The sequence below is a fragment of the Rutidosis leptorrhynchoides genome, chromosome 4, assembly GCF_046630445.1.
Source record: "Rutidosis leptorrhynchoides isolate AG116_Rl617_1_P2 chromosome 4, CSIRO_AGI_Rlap_v1, whole genome shotgun sequence".
NCBI lineage: Eukaryota > Viridiplantae > Streptophyta > Magnoliopsida > Asterales > Asteraceae > Rutidosis > Rutidosis leptorrhynchoides.
In genome coordinates this window covers 126,942,067-126,959,812 of record NC_092336.1, presented here as the reverse complement: position 1 = coordinate 126,959,812, position 17,746 = coordinate 126,942,067, and the positions used below count along the sequence as shown (strand labels likewise).

The 17,746-nt window shown below is 35.2% G+C and overlaps 4 protein-coding genes across 5 annotated transcripts; 3 read left to right on the top strand and 1 right to left on the bottom strand.

Moving 5' to 3' along the window:
- Positions 1-759: 759 nt before the first annotated feature.
- LOC139840124 (fructokinase-like 1, chloroplastic) lies at positions 760-3,690 on the top strand. The gene is made up of 2 exons (XM_071830351.1): positions 760-1,535; positions 2,730-3,690. The coding sequence occupies exons 1-2, from the start codon at positions 840-842 to the stop codon at positions 3,423-3,425; spliced, it is 1,392 nt and encodes a 463-aa protein (XP_071686452.1). The 5' UTR covers positions 760-839; the 3' UTR covers positions 3,426-3,690.
- Positions 3,691-4,722: 1,032 nt separating this feature from the next.
- On the top strand, positions 4,723-5,625 carry LOC139841622 (heme-binding-like protein At3g10130, chloroplastic). The gene has a single exon (XM_071831833.1). It carries the CDS (start codon positions 4,790-4,792, stop codon positions 5,384-5,386), a length of 597 nt encoding a protein of 198 aa, XP_071687934.1. The 5' UTR covers positions 4,723-4,789; the 3' UTR covers positions 5,387-5,625.
- A 3,091-nt stretch (positions 5,626-8,716) lies between these two features.
- Positions 8,717-16,202, bottom strand: LOC139840122 (histone-lysine N-methyltransferase, H3 lysine-9 specific SUVH1-like). Of its 2 annotated transcripts, XR_011757239.1 has the most exons (3): positions 16,121-16,202; positions 13,359-15,812; positions 8,717-8,926 (listed from the first exon to the last, which is right to left on the bottom strand). XR_011757239.1 is itself a non-coding variant. In XM_071830349.1 (2 exons), exon 2 carries the CDS (start codon positions 15,689-15,691, stop codon positions 13,415-13,417), a length of 2,277 nt encoding a protein of 758 aa, XP_071686450.1. In that variant the 5' UTR covers positions 15,692-15,812; positions 16,121-16,202; the 3' UTR covers positions 13,108-13,414. The 2 variants fall into 2 exon arrangements, 1 of the variants encoding a protein (XP_071686450.1); XM_071830349.1 differs by lacking the exon at positions 8,717-8,926 and having other exon boundaries at positions 13,108-15,812.
- Positions 9,004-12,794, top strand: LOC139840990 (uncharacterized). The gene is made up of 8 exons (XM_071831228.1): positions 9,004-10,258; positions 10,340-10,839; positions 10,931-11,021; positions 11,316-11,473; positions 11,578-11,629; positions 11,714-11,793; positions 11,888-11,981; positions 12,235-12,794. The coding sequence occupies exons 1-8, from the start codon at positions 9,004-9,006 to the stop codon at positions 12,792-12,794; spliced, it is 2,790 nt and encodes a 929-aa protein (XP_071687329.1).
- Positions 16,203-17,746: the final 1,544 nt, after the last annotated feature.

The following is a 17,746-nucleotide window of genomic DNA, read 5'->3' as shown; positions in this document are numbered from 1 at the left end:
TAATTATAATTATAATTAATTATAATTATAATTATAATTATATAACTATACTAATAAATAATATATAATATATAATATTATTATTAATTACTATTAGTAAATTACAATTAAAATTATACAGAGTACTACATTTTTTTAGAGAAAAAAGGGTTCAAATAAATAAACCAAGGTTATTAGATGAAAAAACCAACTTGTTTAAAAAGTAAAACATATTATTAATTCATTATTATGTCCCATCATTTGCTATTATATTTATTATTATTATTATTAATCATAATAATTATTATTAATTATTATAAAATTACTACGTTTTACTTTTTAGAGTTTAAATTTTCTACTTTTCGATTAGGTTATACATTTATGCTTATGTTTACAATTTTTGCTTACATTTTACATTTTACACTCACAATTAAACTTTGTGTCATGTGTTTCTGTAAACCGTAAATATAAAATGTGAAACAAAAAACGTTAACGTAAACTTTAAATATTCGCAAAACGCAAACGTAAAGCGTAAATTTAACTTTAACTTTAAATATAAAACGCAAATGTAAAAATGCAAACATAAAAATGAAAAAGTAAAATGCAAGCTTAAACCGTAAACGTTAAAACACAAAAATTGAAATGTAAATGTAAAAATTAAAAGACATAACACCTTATATGCCGTAAAATAAAAAATTTCAGTAGACAAAATATGTTAAAATGTTTTCCCTTTATGCATTAAAATTAAAATTTTCATTAAAATTTTCGTTTATCGGATAAGGAAATCCTCTTCCAAAACCCATAAACTCAGGTGGTTAAACCCTAACTACCATTTCCAACACCACCACCAACCACCGTCCATGGCGATTCTTCAAATCCTTCCGTCACCACCATCCTTTCATTCCACAAAACCCTTCCGTTCATCTCCCAAATTCCATATCCCTAAAGCATCTGTCAACGGCGACCACACCGTCTCCTCTCCACCGCCACCCAAACCCGCTCGCCGTGGCCGCAAATCATCCACCATCACAACCAAAGTGCCACCATCAAAACCTCAATCAAACAAAATCGAAACAATCTCAGACGAAATTGAAGATTTCGATGATGGAATTGATTTCCCATACGACGATCCACCTCTTATCTGCTGTTTCGGAGCTGCACAGAAGGAATTTTTACCAACAGTTAGGATTTCAGATCAGCAAAGGCATCCGGACATGTATTCAGAATGGAAAGAATTGCAGTGGGACCCACCGGAGTTTGCTAGGGCTCCAGGTGGACCGCCATCGAATGTTGCGATAGCTCACGTACGTCTCGGTGGTCGGGCTGCATTTATAGGGAAAGTAGGGGATGATGATTTTGGTCAGGAGTTGGTGTTGATGATGAATAAGGAAAATGTGCAAACTAGAGGTGTGAAAATTGATGCTAATTCGAAAACTGGTTGTACTTATATGAAGATTAAGTTCGATAGTAAAGGGAAGATGACTGCTGAAAAAGTTAAAGATTCTGCAGAGGATTCGTTGTTGAGTTCTGAATTGAATCTTTCGGTGCTCAAAGAGGTACCTTTAAGCGTTTTCGCTATACAAATATCTGTTATTAATGTATATGTATGTATGTGTCTCTAGCTTATTTGTATCCACATTGCTTAATCCTCATGAATTAGACATTTGAATATGCAACTAGATTAAATTTTGTAAGCTAAGTATTTTTTGAAGACTAATATCCTATGCTCATATTGGTCCTGTAGAAAGTCGGGTTGACCTAAGTATGCTAGGACTATAAATTTCCTAGGATTACCAACTAAATTTGGATTCAATGACTTTCAAAGATGATTAACTTTTGCGTTTTATTTTTTCATATCTATAATTACTCGTAAAGGATTTGAAACATCAGCCCCTTTCTGTTAGGAAACTTGATCATTGAACACCAAGTGAGAAATAATGATTAGCTTTTAGTCCCCCAAAGACGCTGACTTCATTAAATGGTGATATTGAAAAAAGTAGGGGATCTCGATGTTAAATAGCGTTGGGCTTTTTCAGTTAGCCTAGTTAGCGTTTACAGCCACTATACTGCAATAGGAGATGCATCTTAATCATGGTTGCAAATGGTGGTTGCGGTGGTTTGGTGACTAGCTCATCCCTTTTTACCCAAAACGTCTAATTAGTCGGTAAAAAGTCAGGTCAAAGTCCGGGTAAATTGGGTCAATGTCGGTCAAAAGTCGACTTTTTGTTTGACCTTATTCTAGTGTAAACGAAAATCTCAAGCCCATTTAAAAATTAGATGGGAAAAACACCGACTTGCATAGTATCCCTTTAAGATAAATTAAAAATACATATAAAAAACAGTATTAAAACCTATATTTTATTTAAAATTTTAAATTAACATCACATCATCTTATTTGTAAATCATTTATTTTTTAAAATATTTACATTAAAAAGTCAACACTGGTCAACGACCGACTCGACCTTTCAAGGTCCTGACTGACTTGTCACCGTCTCGCGCCTTTTTTAACCTTGATCTTAATCTTTTCCACTCTGTATATCTATTCTGACTAGTATGAGACTAAAGCTAATACAATCTCATTAGTCAATATGCCCCTAAATTCTATTGTTATTTATTTATGTCAATATTTTTTGTTGTCTATATATTATTGAAATCGCAGTTGATGTTGGGTGTTAGTTGATGTCAAATATTGTCAATTGTCAATATAGATGATAATAAATAAATACAGGTGTTTTATATAATATGTGCAGGCAAGAATATTCCACTTCAATTCAGAAGTCCTAACATCCGACTCAATGAAATCCGCCTTATTTAAAGCAATCACCTGGTCAAAAAAATTCGGCAGCCTTATATTCTTCGACATGAATCTTCCTTTACCACTGTGGAAATCTCGCCACGAAACAAGGAAGGTAATCCAAAACGCATGGGAACAAGCTGACATCATCGAAGTCAGCAAACAAGAACTTGAATTTCTGTTGGACGAACACTACCATGAAAGAAGACGAAACTACGAACCTCAATACTACGCAGAATCTTTCGATGAAACGAAAGAAAAAGGGAAAGATTATTATCACTACACACGTGAAGAAATAGCCCCGTTGTGGCATGATAAATTAAAGTTTCTATTTGTGACAGATGGAACACTTCGGCTTCATTATTATACTCCGTTGTTTGATGGTGTTGTGGTGGGGACAGAGGACGTGTTGATCACGCCGTTTACTTGTGATAGAACGGGTTCAGGTGATGCAGTTGTTGCTGGTATTATGAGAAAGTTGACTACTTATCCGGAAATGTTTGAGAATCAAGACGTTCTTGATCGGCAGCTTCGGTTTGCGATTGCTGCTGGGATTATATCTCAGTGGACAATCGGGGCAGTTAGAGGTTTTCCTACAGAAAGTGCTACTCAAAATCTGAAAGAACAGGTTTATGTACCTTCAATGTGGTAGCATCTTAAGCCAAAGATTTTAGTAAGAGCTACCGAGTTGAATCGACAACCCAGAAAACTCGGGTCGATCGCTTTTGTTTTGATCTGGTTGATTCGTTTTGGGTTAGTTTAGGTTTGTTGTGCATGAACATTGTTGTAATAGAACAGCCATTTTTTCGAAATTAGAAATAGAGAATGCGGTCACTTTTTGCTTTTAAATGTTTCATTTACATGTAACAAAAATGTAGTAATCTAATCAAACAAAGGTACTATTTTTATTTGTAACATACTGAAATGCTGTGATAACAATCTTTAAAGCAGACAGCATTTTCCATATGTATTACAGTAGTTTTTTGAAATGCAGTTTGTGTAGCCGACAAAACATCCATTTGAAACACCCCATCGAAGTCCCTAAATACCATCGAAGCAAACGGAGATACCAACAATTCGTTCATCATCGGTTCCTCTCACGTTGAATTCGTTTTCTTTACAAAAACGTTTTCCGCTTTTATAAAGTTCTCGTTATTTTCGGCAAAAAAAACAATTTGTTCCTCAAGTACCATCGAAGTCCCAAAATCGAGCAAGAAAGTTAAGCCTATCGCATAAACTACCAACACAAACCACTATTTATTATCCAGGAAGACCATGTCAGAATTCCTTTTCAAAAATAGGCGTACAGACGCATTCCGGCAATGCCGGTTTTGATAGTCCGTACGTCTATTTCCAAATAATTCTGAGATGGTCTTCTGCGCAGTAAAAATCTTCAAATTTATTTCCTTTGAATGTTACGGTAACGTGCGTGTAACATTTTTTTATCGGTACAAAACGTACGTGTAACCACTGTTGTAAACGGCGTCCGTTGCGACGCCCGTAGCGGCGTTTTGGTGACTAAACCGTTTCGACCCCGTCCCGCTTTCTTATAAGTCGGTCAACGGTCAAAAGTCAGGTTAAATGCAGGAAAAATTGGGTCAACGCCGGTCAAAAGTCGGAAATTATGTTAAAGTCGGTCAAATCAATCAAAATTGACATAGTTTAGTATTCCATTTTGTATTATATTAACGCTAATAGCAATTATAGGTAGAAACTTGTCAACGAATGTTTTTTAGCTCTACAATATGTGTAAATATATATTTATATGTATAGAAGTCAACATTAGTCGACATCCGTTTCGACCCCGTCTCAACCCCGTTTTTTCCGTTGCGACGTTTTGAAGTCGCTACCGTTTCGGCTCCGCCTCGCGTCTTTTTCAACCTTGCGTGTAACATAGTCTATATATGTGACGTGGCCGAATGAACTTCACATGACACTTGCTCAAATAAACCACATATCACATACGTTTCATTTTGCAAACAGAAAAACAAATTAAACAAAAAATTATCAATAAAAATGGGTATGGTATTCGGTATGATCACGGTGGAAACACCAAAATTTGAAGTCATCCAAACAACTACAGACTACGAAATCCGTCAATACCCACCGTCCGTTGCAGCTGAGGTAACCTACGATCCAGCCGAGCTCAAAGGAAATAAAGACGGCGGCTTTACCCTCCTCGCCAACTACATCGGCGTCCTAGGTAACCCACAAAACAAAAAACCCGAAAAAATCGCTATGACGGCGCCGGTAATTACAAAGTCAGCAGCAGAGAAGATAGACATGACTGCGCCGGTGGTGACAAAGGGAAATGAAGGAGGAAGGGTGACGATGCAGTTTATATTGCCGGAGAAGTATAAGAAGGCGGAGGATGCGCCGGTGCCGGTGGATGAGAGAGTGGTGATTAGGGAAGAAGGGGAGAGGAAATATGGGGTGGTGGGGTTTAGTGGGGTGGCGACGGAGAAAGTGGTGGCGGAAAAGGTAGAGAAATTGAAGAAGGATTTAGAGAGAGATGGGTTTAAAGTTGCCGGAGAATATGTGTTGGGGAGGTATAATCCGCCGTGGACTTTGCCGCCGTTTAGGACTAACGAAGTTATGATTCCGGTGGAATGAATGGATCAAACTTCTCTACGTTTTCATTTACTAAGAATAAATTACGGAGTATTACTCTAGTATTAGCATAATGTACAAAGTTGAGTTGTTTGTATCGTGTACTAATCAAGTTTTTAATGCAAAGGATTCTTAGTTTTTGGCTTTTAGTTGGAGTAGAAGTGTGCATTAGAAAATTGTATCCAGTGTTTTAGGGGTTGTAGTCTTTGACTATTTATAACAAGGGGAAATGAATATGGTGCTGTTATTATATGACAAACATCATAAATTCTCATGATTTTGATGTTTTTCTTGTAAACTAAACTACATTTTAACTATTTTACCACATTTTATATGATTATATATTGATTTGAAGCAACGAAATTCGAATTAACTCATATTTTGCATGAGTAATTCTCAACCACTATTAATATGCAATTGTTCATGTGGAACAACATGTCATCTATATTTGGTGAAATTTGCGAAAATAACTAACAACAAAATGTAATCTTTTGTTTGTTGTAGATTCAATAACGTATTTCAAAACTTATTATACAAAAACAACATCAAAATCATGAAAATTTGAGGTGTTTGTCATATAAGCTTATATGCACAACAGCACTATATTCACTTTTCCCTACAACTATGCTTTTTAGATAAAGGGGTAATACTTTCTTGTCTACTATTTTAAACTTTAATTTTTTTTCCTTAATAACGATAACTAGTTTTGCCTGAGAGCTTGTTTGTTCGGGCTCATGTCCGTATGTTCGTACTTTAGTAATAATATGGATAGGGCTTTTCAGAATGATTGAATAGCAACATGATGCTCTGATTAGGCGGGGACATGATTCGAACTTGTTCAGATGATCAAGGTGTTGGCGAATACCACATATGATCGAGAAAAGAGTCGGTAGCTGCTCATGAAGTACGTGTAAGTGCGTAAGATATATATTATACCGAGTATATATAATAAAAATTATTTTCGAACGTTGGATTAAAACATGTATATTGTGTTTGTCTAAATATTCCGATTTTTGTTTTAAGGGACGCGGAATGGTTGAAGTAATTTTGATTGAGAAAACCTGAAAGGCGCCATCAATTTATCTATCTCCATCTATCTAATTATTATGTTTTATTGTTATTGTTATGTTATAATTATATTGGATATTGGATATTGGATATGGATATGTTAACTACTATTAAACTTGTTTAATTAAATTTGTTTCTCAACGGTATTTGTTAGATGAATGCTATGTAATGAAACACATATCGAGGCCATTTATAAGTTGTTGTGCATGTGTTAAACTAATACAAATAACACATGCACATTAAGGCACACCCTCAAATACAAATTAATTAACGAAAATCTTCATGACAAGTTTTGAACCCTTAACCTTTTTAACTACCATTAGGCTATAAGTTTTTTGGTTTATTTTATTTTAGAGTGTTTGATTATAAGAGTACAATTTTTTAATCAATGGATAAATAATGAAACTTATTGAAGATAGTAACAAGAAATACTATTCTAATATGACCAAATTAACATATTTTTATATGTTTCAAAACATAATACTCCGTAACAAATAGCAAACGCAGTCATAACATGTAGACATATGAGGATAGTACTATAGCAGTACTTGGGATACAAAATGTTGATACTATAGTAGTACTTGGGATACAAAATGCTGATATGATCCATTTTACATATTGATATATATTGAACTGCACGCATGTACGATCCAACGCTCCCAAATATATACTTTTTGTTCCAAATCTTTTGTCCCGTATAAACTTTAAAAGTCTTTTTCTTTCAACTTTAACTTTAAATATTTTCATTTGTATTATATATTATTCAATGAAATATATATCAATTGATTGATTTTTAAATATATTTGTAACGGTATAACGCTCATCAAATATTATGTAACACATAAAAAATAATTTAAAGTCAAAGTTGAAAAGAAGTCCCTTCTAAAGTTAAAACAGAACAATAAAATTTGAGACGGGGAGAGTATCTCAAACGTCAATCACTAACCATGTAACGGTACGTACTCTACATATGTAGTTTGATTAATTCAATCGGAATCACAGATTCATTGGTTCTAAACAGATTGGAGGCAACATGATCCACGAAACATTATACATCCCATGGTGGTAGGGCAGTCTCATTACACTATTTGTTACGCGAACATACCCATAGTGTGGATCCTACATGGCGCAAAAACCACGCCTGCTCTATATGCCCACAACACTCATAATCCATACAACCATAACACAACATTTTCAATCCACATTGTTACGCCATAGAAAAAACTCCTCACACTTGCAGCACACAGGCAGAAAACATAACAAACGGATGGTGATATATGCACTAATAAAAATGATAGATCCACTTCAAAATATGCATAGTATGCATTAACATGTGTACAATACAAGTATCCAATGCGCAGTTTAAGTAGATTTATCAATTTCAAAAGTGAAAATATCAATGCCTATAAAAAATGATGAGTGATATGTACACAACCAATTTTTACACATACACAACCAAATATGTTTTACAGTGTTGTACAATACAACATTGTAAAGCATGTTTGGTTGTGTATGTGTAAAATATGGTTGTGTACATATCGTCACCCTTAAAAAAATGATATTAGTTTGACAGCCCACATATAATACATAAAAATGAACCCTTGTGTACCTAAATTTTTTTGAAACACATAAAGGATAATATTAAAAAAAAGGTTATCAATAGGAAAAAATTGTGCGAATAATTTGTTTGATAAATGAATTTTCTGGATTTAATTTGTTAAAAAATATACAATTGACGAAATATTATATAGATTTTAAAAAAATTTGTGCTCTTTCAAAACTTTGAACCTTGTTACGCTACACACTTTGCACAAGACGCCTTTGTCTGTTGGGTTAATCAGTTTAGGTACTCATAACGTTCGCGTGAATTTTCAAAGTTTGGAACTAATCCTTTTTTTTTTTTTTTTTTTTTTTTTTTTTTGAAAAGCAAGAAAAATTTTATTAATCACAACTATACAATGTCCAAAATTACATCTCGAATATAGGTTGCAAAGTGAGCAACCAAGAGTTTTCTAATCTAACACAGAGATAAGAATGTGACTTACTCAACCAAGTCAATAGAACTTTTTTCCTCTTGATCAAAGTGAAATCCATTTGAAGGACTTGACTTTAATTAATCCTTGTTCATCGTTGAACGTTGAAAACAGGAGAAAAAGATTGTTGTTGATAAAGTTATAACAACGATTTTAAAAGAAAATATGTTTTTAAAGAAATGTTCCATAGTTGTAGACTATAAGATTAGATTAAACTTGATAGAGTCCAGCTTAGATTTCCAAGTACAATAATCAATCAAATATCAAATAATATCTTCAACTCGCAAAGAATAATGCATCATACTACAAAATTGTAGAAGTAACATATAAACTGCTAACGTTCAAACCAACCAAACATTATTATATTAAGTTACCCTTATTTTTCTCTCTGCCATTTCTCTTCTTACCTCTCATTCCTCACAGCACAAAAACATCATTTTTCCTGAATACAACAAAAAACAAAACTCATGAATTCAAAAAAACCTTGTTGAGACTTTGTTATGCAAGAAATGTGTAAAAATGCACAAAAGAACGGTAACATTAAAATGGGATCATTTAGATGATGTCAATGACAACGACGATGACGAATTCTTTGAAAGCACCAACCGTCTCTCGGTCGTTGTTCCTCTTGACATGCCTTTACTTGAATTCGACGAAGACAATGATGACCAAGAATTTAACGACGCACGCGTGTCTTTTTCCCAAAACTTGGCCTCGAATTCGTTCAAGAAACCTCAAAACTTGGCCTCCAATGCACAATATGACATGTGGATGGTTGCACCGGGGTCAATTACTGACCGAAGAAGAAAGCTTCTACAAGGCATGGGGTTAACTAGCAATAAAGATTTCGCTCGGTTACCTAGTACAACTAGCACCAAATTTAACAAAGCGTATACCAAAAGATTGGTTTCGACAAAACCTCCCGATTCTACTTCTCAAGACACAAACAAAAAAGAAACGTCACCGAATTTAGAAGAATCTAAAAAGGCAGATCGGAAACAATCTAAACGTCAGCAACAAGCTGAGGTTCAGCCGCAGACTAAAGTTAAGCCTCAGCCTAAACCCGAGCCAGAGCAGCATCCTCAACCTAAACATAAACTTGAGGTTGATACTGAGCCTGAACCTAAACCACAACCTAAGGATCAGGATCAGGAACAGGATCAGGCTTATGATTCCTCGTTGCCTTTATTGTTGGTTCGTTCTAGATCTGATAGTGACATAGAAACAACTTCATATAACATAAAACGTCGAAAACAGGATATGATTGGATCTATATCAAAACAACGTCTTACTAGAACATCATCTGAACTAATAAGACCGTCTGTTGGATTATCGTGTCGGTATGCCAACATACTTAGAGTTTCAACCGCCAACACTAAGAAACCAAAAAATTCGTTAGCGAACAATGCCAGTAATACTAACTCGCACGCACAATTAGATTCTTTCTTCGTGATCAAAAATCTCGATACGGGTAAGGAGTTTGTAGTTAAAGACTTTAACGATGAGGGGATGTGTAATAAAGTGAGTGATTTACAAACCGGAAAGCAACTCACAATGGATGAATTTGAGAAGACCGTTGGGCATTCGCCTGTTGTGAAGGAACTGATGCGTAGAACGAGCCGCAAGAAAAACGTTAACAGCAAATTGGCCATGACTAATTCTTATGTTAGCAAGAGTTTCAGATATAGTAAGAAGAAAGGGGCTGCACTTCTGAAAAACTTAAAGGGTTCAATGAGCGGATCGAAATCAGATAAAGAAAAGGAAAAGGATGGCAGTGTAACAAATAATATTTCTTCATCATCGTCTTCTCAAACCAATGTAGACCAAAAAACAAGTACAGATCAAAAAACAAAAGGAGATCAAAAACCCAAAGAAGAACCGAAAAGCAATGAAGAACAGAAACCTAATGACAAAAACGCAAATTCAAAATGGGTGAAAGCTAAAGCGCATGGAAAGCCGTTAAAGGAATTTTCAGCGTTGAATGTATGTCAAGAGATCCAGGCTCACGATGGATCGATTTGGACCATGAGATTTAGTTTCGACGGTCAATATTTGGCGTCAGGTGGTGAGGACAAAGTTATTCATGTTTGGGAAGTGCAAGAATGTGATGTCATGTCGATGCAGTCAGGAGATGAAATGGGTTCAAGTACTACTCCTGATAATAGGCCACCAATACCTGATAATTCAACAACGGCCCCTGAAAAGAAGAAAAAACCGAAGAACAATAAAAATAAATCAGGGATTCCTGATTATGTTAAAGTGCCCGAAAGTATGTTTGGGTTATCGGAAAACCCCGTTTGCACATTCAAAGGTCATCAAGATGATGTCTTGGACCTATCTTGGTCAAGATCTCAGGTCAGTTATCCATTCAGCACCATCCAGTTCACGTTATCCTATGACTATGTATATTGTTAACATGTAACGAAGATCTATGCGATCATCGCAGCTCCTGCTTTCGTCATCCATGGACAAAACTGTAAGGTTATGGGATGTTGAAACCAAGAACTGTTTGAAACAGTTTGCACACAGTGATTACGGTATATTTGTCATAAAATAACTTCTAAAAACTATTAGTTAATGTTGCAAAAATCGCCTACTCGGGAGTCCTCGCTCGGGACTTTTTTGGGAGTACTCGGATGATGAACAAATTTGATTTTGACCGATTTTCCGAGTAATCCCAAGTTTTGGCCGAATTTGGCCAATTATCGAAGTAATCCCGAGTTTTGGCCGAGTTTCGAGTTCTGAAACACAGCTGTTAGTTTATAATGATGCTCCAAAGATTTCAAGAAAGTTTCTAGTATATCTTATGAGGAAGAATGTTTTGTGGGCAGTGACTTGTATACAGTTCAATCCAACAGATGACGATTACTTCATAAGCGGTTCGTTAGATAAAAAGATTAGAATGTGGAGTGTACCGAGTCGAAAAGTAGTGGATTGGAGTGATCTTCATGACATGATAACTGCTGTATGCTATTATCCTGATGGCCAGGTAAACTTAATCAATGGATTTCAACTAACTATCAAGAATTGCGGGTATTTTAGATCGCTAACTACAAAAGTATCGACATTTTTGTGTTGTTTTAACTATTGAAGGGTGCCATTGTTGGATTACACAACGGAAATTGTAAGCCGTATAATACTACAGGTAAGAACTGCTCTTGTTTTATCAGACAACAGATCAGTCTTTCTCAAAATTGGTTATATACCGAGTTCTTTATCTTAATTTTAGATTGCAAACTCGAGCAAAAGGATCAAATTGAGTTGCATACTAAACCGAAAGCAGAGCCAAAAAAGATTACAGGTTTCCAGGTGACATTAACTTCGATGCTAGAATCTATTTTTCTTAATAGTAGTTTAACTACTTTGTCTTATACGCAATAAACAATCTAATCTTATGACACAGTTTTCTCCATCAAACGCATCTGAAATGTTAGTTACGTCTGCTGATTCACGTGTAAGAATCATGGATGGACCCCATGTCATCGAAAAACTCATAGGTATCCTTTTTAGCTCCTATTCATGTCACACACTGATAAACTTACAGGGGCAAATAGATCATATACAAAAGTTAGCTAATAGGGGAAAGGCTTAAAAAGGTTAAAACTTACAGTGTCAAATGGATCATATACAAAGGTTAGCTAATAAGGGAACGGTTTAGAATGGTTAAAACTTACAGGGTCACATTTAATTTCTCATAAAACCTGATTCCCAAAATCCGTATACATAAAGATGTATAGTTTGAATTTACAGGTTACAAAAATACAAGCAGTCAATTTTCAGCTCAATATAGTGCAGACGGGAAGTACATATTTTGTGCTAGTGAAGATTCACAAGTATACATTTGGAAGCATGAAAAACCTAAAAATAGTGGTGGTGCTAAGCCAAAATATGTAACCACTACTTCTTATGAACACTTCCCATGCACCGATGTTACCGTTGCACTACCATGGCATGGAACCAGCAAACTTAACCAGTTAGACAATGAACCACAATCCAAACGACGCTCTAAAAAGTCGGGCCCGCTACCTACAGACAACAACGTGGAAACTAAAAAATCAAAGTTGCCGCCAGTTCCTAAAAAAGGTACAAATGACAATTCAGAGCAAACTACTAACACCGACGCAAGTGTTGGTGAGTCTGGTGATGGTTCGTTGCAGACAGATGGTGGTAATAATGTTGCGGCGGCCGCCAGCAGTGCACAATCGACAGTGTGGGGGTTGGTGATTGTGACGGCAGGGGTGGGTGGTGAGATTAAGGTTTATCAGAATGTTGGGTTGCCTGTTAAGGTTGGGTATCAAACTCTGTTTTAAGATCTCACCTCATATAACTTTTGGTTGGTGTAGTGTTTATATAGCGTAAGGATCTTCATGTGGGTTGTATTTGGTACCCTTCATAAATTAAAGTGTGTACATTAGTTCGTGAATATATAGTTTAAGGTACTATTTTATAGAAGTTTTGACATTTTGACATTGGTCAATTTAATTCCTCTTGGTAGCTGAAGATATTGTGTCTTGAGAAAACTAATGTAATTTCCATTGCAGGTCAAAATTTCAGAACCAACAATGTAAATATCATTTTCAAACTAACAATCATATGTTATTATACAGATAATACTCAACCCACCTAAAAAAACAACTCTGGACGCACTATTGCATAACATCAACTCGAAGTAAATGCAGTGCAAATATTAAACTGAAACATACTGATGAAAAGATGACTTCAGATCTAAAAAATGAAAATTAACAATAACTAGTACAAAATTATTACTCCATAAGTTTTAAATTCAGAAAACCTACAATTAGCACACATAAAAATCACAACAACACAGAAACACACACTAAATAACATACTAAAGGCAAAAGGAGAGCCCTAACCTTTTACAAAAGTCAACATTTGACCTGCATGGTCTTCACTATCTTCATGTTGATGGCTAATAAAAGTGACCTTTGCATTTAGGCGATCCACACAAGCACTTCTTTTTCTGCAGTCCATTTTTCTCAGACCGTGGAGTACCATAATTGAACGTTAATTCATGCAACGGAGGAATATGATTGATAGCATAAAATCCAACATGAAGATACGACTCCTTTTCATTTTCACGCAAAATTGGCTGCCAATACACATTAGGTGAACAACTATGATTCATAAAACGACTCACATTTCCCTTATTTTTAGCACTGACAATGAGTGGAAATGGAATCTTGACAGGCTCATCAGTAGGCAAAGGCTCCAATGGTTCAAAAGATCGGGTAGCATCAAATATGTAATCATCGTCACTATCGGTTGCATTTTCAATCACTTCACCTGCATACTCACATATAAAAGCTCCAGCCCGAATGGGGTCCCATGACCTAAGTCCCCAGCCCTTATTCTTTGTTCTGAACACCTCTAAACGAAGCTTTAAACCCGTTTGGGAAACTCGGTTTCTACAAGTAGGAGGACATAAACATGAAGGACCACACTCATGAATCACTAAGTTATGACTCAAAAGAACACCAGCAGCCGAATATGGAAGATACCCACCGTTTTTCTCAACACAAGGGCAGTTAATTGCAGGTTGGCATCCATTAGAGCATCTACAGCTTGCAGAATTAGATGAAATATATGGTTTTGCATAACTTAAACTCGAAGTGTAAGTAAAATAAGCAGGACCCTTTTCACTATCCACGTCATTTACAAGACAAATTGGTAAATTTTCAGCACCAGAAGTGAGATCGGGCAAGATAACCCCGACCCGTGTGGTAACACCGTCTCTCCACTGCTGAATTGACTTCCACAGCATATATCCTTCAGGTTGACCCGGAACCCTAATCAATTTGTACTTGAAAACATTGCAACCAGACGTCGCTCTTTCGATCCAAGACTCGTGGAGTTTATATAAGCCATCATAAACATATATCTTCCCAGTTATTTGTGTTCCATCTTTGATACCACGAACGACTCTTACCTCATTACCACGATGCAAACTTTTTTCCAACGCAAGATTACCCCTTTCAAGCTTTTGATCCGTCGCTGATTTATCGTTTCTCATAACACCACCTTGACCGCTATAGATTAGCACATCTGCATCGTCTCCATCATCTTCATATCCTCCAGAAGAAACAATACTAACCGCAACAGGCTCCTCATCACCACTAACCTTAAAGCTCAGATAATCGATCCCAGCCATAATTGGAGCATGCAATCCTGCCAAGCACAATTCCATTCGGAAAAAGAAAACGTCACCAATATTGACACCAGGTACTGTACCAATCCGTCTTTTAGTATTGGCACGAGCTCCTTTATTCATTAGAATTGTACCGGACCTTAAGTCTGCTCGTCTAGATATACCATGTATAACTCCTTTTGCATCATCAAGCTGCATGATCTTTCTCCTAAGTAAATTATACACCATGACCACACGTTGGACCAAATCATGATCACTATCAGCTTGAAGATGTGTATCGATATCCATCAGATTGAAAGTTTTCAAAAGATGATTAACTAACGGATCAATGTCAACTTCAGAATTAGAAACAGCTACTGCTTGTGGTCCCTTAACGGTTTTACGAGCTTTACGCTTATGATGGATAACATCACTGCCATCATCTGTAGAATCTACGGTGAATCCATTCTCATAACCATCATCTGTTACTACTTCCACTACACGATTCTTAGAGCCTTTCGGTCTCCCTCTGCGCACATTGTTTTCAACTGACACTGGTGTCCTAAATGAATTCAAAGGAACCGGCGATGGGATAGCGTAAGATGTTTCCTGACTGTGATTCTGATTCTGATTATGATTCTGACTTTGAGTCTGATTTTGATTCTGACTTAGACTCTGATTTTGATTCTGATTATGATTCTGAATTTGACTCTGATTTTGATTCTGACTTTGACTCTGATTTTGATTTTGATTTTGATTCTGACTTTGACTCTGATTTTGATTTTGACTCTGATTTTGATTTTGACTCTGAGTTTGATTCTGGATTGGTGGTTCGGGCGTAATAACTGGCTTAGGAGGCTCGTTAGGAGCAAAAATAGGGAAAAACTGTGAAGCACCAGCAGGAAAGGGACCAGTTGGAGAAACAAACGCAAACGGTAGTGACTGAGGTGTTGCAAAAGAAGCGGCTGGCGATGGAAAAATCGGTACAAGACATCGTAACGGCTTAACCTCTACAACCCTAGATTTATCAAGTACCTCCTCTGAACTGATACTGTGTTCCATCAATATCAATCACACTTGAAATTCTACCACCAAACTAAAATCTCCCAATTAAACCTTGAATCACCAAAAATTGCATTAAAATTAATGTAATTGACCACAAATTTGGATTGAAAATGTCCACCTGAAACATGCAAGTTGAAATCTAGGGTTTAGTGAAGTAATCAGATTTAACCTAGAAAACGACGGATAGAAGAAACACTAGAAACAAGTAAAAACCCTAGACACAAGCTAACAAATTTTACATAATTAAACGAAAAAGTAAAGATCAAAGAACACAGTAAATACATACATTATACATAGATATACTATGGATAATATATTTATATACTCCGTATAATATACATATTATACATATACACGTATATATAATAACGAATAATATAAGAAGATTCAGATGCTATAGGAAGATCTGAAATTAATCGACGTTACCCGAGTTTATAGTGAGTTTCCGGCGTTGTCTAAGGAAGGAAGAAAGGGAGGATTTTACAGGAATTAAATTATTTAATGATAATGATAAAAATAAAAATGATAATGATTTTTTTTTACCTCAAAAACCTAAGCTTTTATCACACACAACCCGAGTCCAAGTTGATAATGATAATGATTTACCCGTATATATTTTTTAAAAAATTTAAAAATTAATCCTCTAATATAAATTCATCGAATAATATATAATAAAAACAAAAATATGTAAATTACTTTTATAAAAAAAATATAAATTTGAAAATTGTATACAAATACGAATAACATAGTTATGATCAATCCATATATAATAAAATATATGAGGTAGGGCACGCTAGAGATGTCAATGGTCACCCGATTCGATGAATATCCATCTGATCCACCCGTTTCGTGATAGATATGAATAAACTTAGATGAATATGGATACGGATATGAATGAACCTAAATGGATATGGATATGAACATGAATGAAATTTCATCCATAGATATATCCATTACCACCCAAAATACATATACAAATACATAAATATAGATATATACTTACATATTTACTATTAAAAGTTCATTTACCATTAAATTTACATTATATTTTAAACCTTATAATGAAATAACTATAATATATGAAGTGACCCGTCCCAATCCATCTGGACGAATACATTACATTTGGTTACATCGCGAGGTAATTGACCTCTATATGATACATTTTACAAACATTGCATTCGTTTTTAAAAGACAAATTTCTTTACATTGAAAGTTGACGGCATGCATACCATTTCATAATACATCCAACTATAATTGACTTAATAATAATAATCTTGATGAACCCAACGACTCGAATGCAACGTCTTTCAAAATATGCCATGAATGACTCCAAGTAATATCCTTAAGATGAGCTAATGCACAGCGGAAGATTTCTTTAATACTTGAGAATAAGCATGCTTTAAAGTGTCAACCAAAAGGTTGGTGAGTTCATAGGTTTATCGTAAACAATAAAATTCATTATTTTAATAGACCACCAGATTTAATATTCCCATTTCCCATAACCATTATGCATAAAATTCATTCATATGGATTGAACACCTGGTAATCGACCTTAACAAATTGCATATAGAATATCCTCATCATTTCGGGACAACTTCGGACATGATAAATTCGCCATCATTCCGGAAAAACTTCGGACATGATAAATTCGCCATCATTCCGGAAAAACTTCGGACATGATAAATTCGCCATCATTCCGGGAAAACTTCGGAACGATAAATTCGCCATCATTCCGAGAAAACTTCGGACATGATAAAAAGGGCACATTCGTTTTCGATAATTCAACCATAGAATGTAGTTTCGATTACTTGTGTCTAATTCGTAAAACTGTTATAAAAGTATTTCATGTATTCTCAGTCCCAAAAATGTAAAGAGTAAAAGGGAATCAAATGAACTCACTATACGATATTTTGTCGTAAAAATATGCATACGACGATACTGAGCAATGCAGGGTTGACCTTGGATTCACGAACCTATATCATTTGTATATCTATTAATAAATATAATGGAAATCACATTCATCCATTTATTATTATATATATTATTTATATA

Excerpts from the sequence above, each read along its gene's own strand:
- LOC139841622 (XM_071831833.1), top strand. The coding sequence starts at position 4,790 with ATGGGTATGGTATTCGGTATGATCACGGTGGAAACACCAAAATTTGAA.
- LOC139840122 (XM_071830349.1), bottom strand. The coding sequence starts at position 15,691 with ATGGAACACAGTATCAGTTCAGAGGAGGTACTTGATAAATCTAGGGTT.
- LOC139840990 (XM_071831228.1), top strand. The coding sequence starts at position 9,004 with ATGCACAAAAGAACGGTAACATTAAAATGGGATCATTTAGATGATGTC. Across the intron at positions 11,630-11,713 it reads TAAGCCGTATAATACTACAG|ATTGCAAACTCGAGCAAAAG; the intron begins GTAAGAACTGCT and ends TCTTAATTTTAG. Across the intron at positions 11,982-12,234 it reads TGTCATCGAAAAACTCATAG|GTTACAAAAATACAAGCAGT; the intron begins GTATCCTTTTTA and ends TTGAATTTACAG.
- LOC139840124 (XM_071830351.1), top strand. The coding sequence starts at position 840 with ATGGCGATTCTTCAAATCCTTCCGTCACCACCATCCTTTCATTCCACA. Across the intron at positions 1,536-2,729 it reads ATCTTTCGGTGCTCAAAGAG|GCAAGAATATTCCACTTCAA; the intron begins GTACCTTTAAGC and ends TAATATGTGCAG.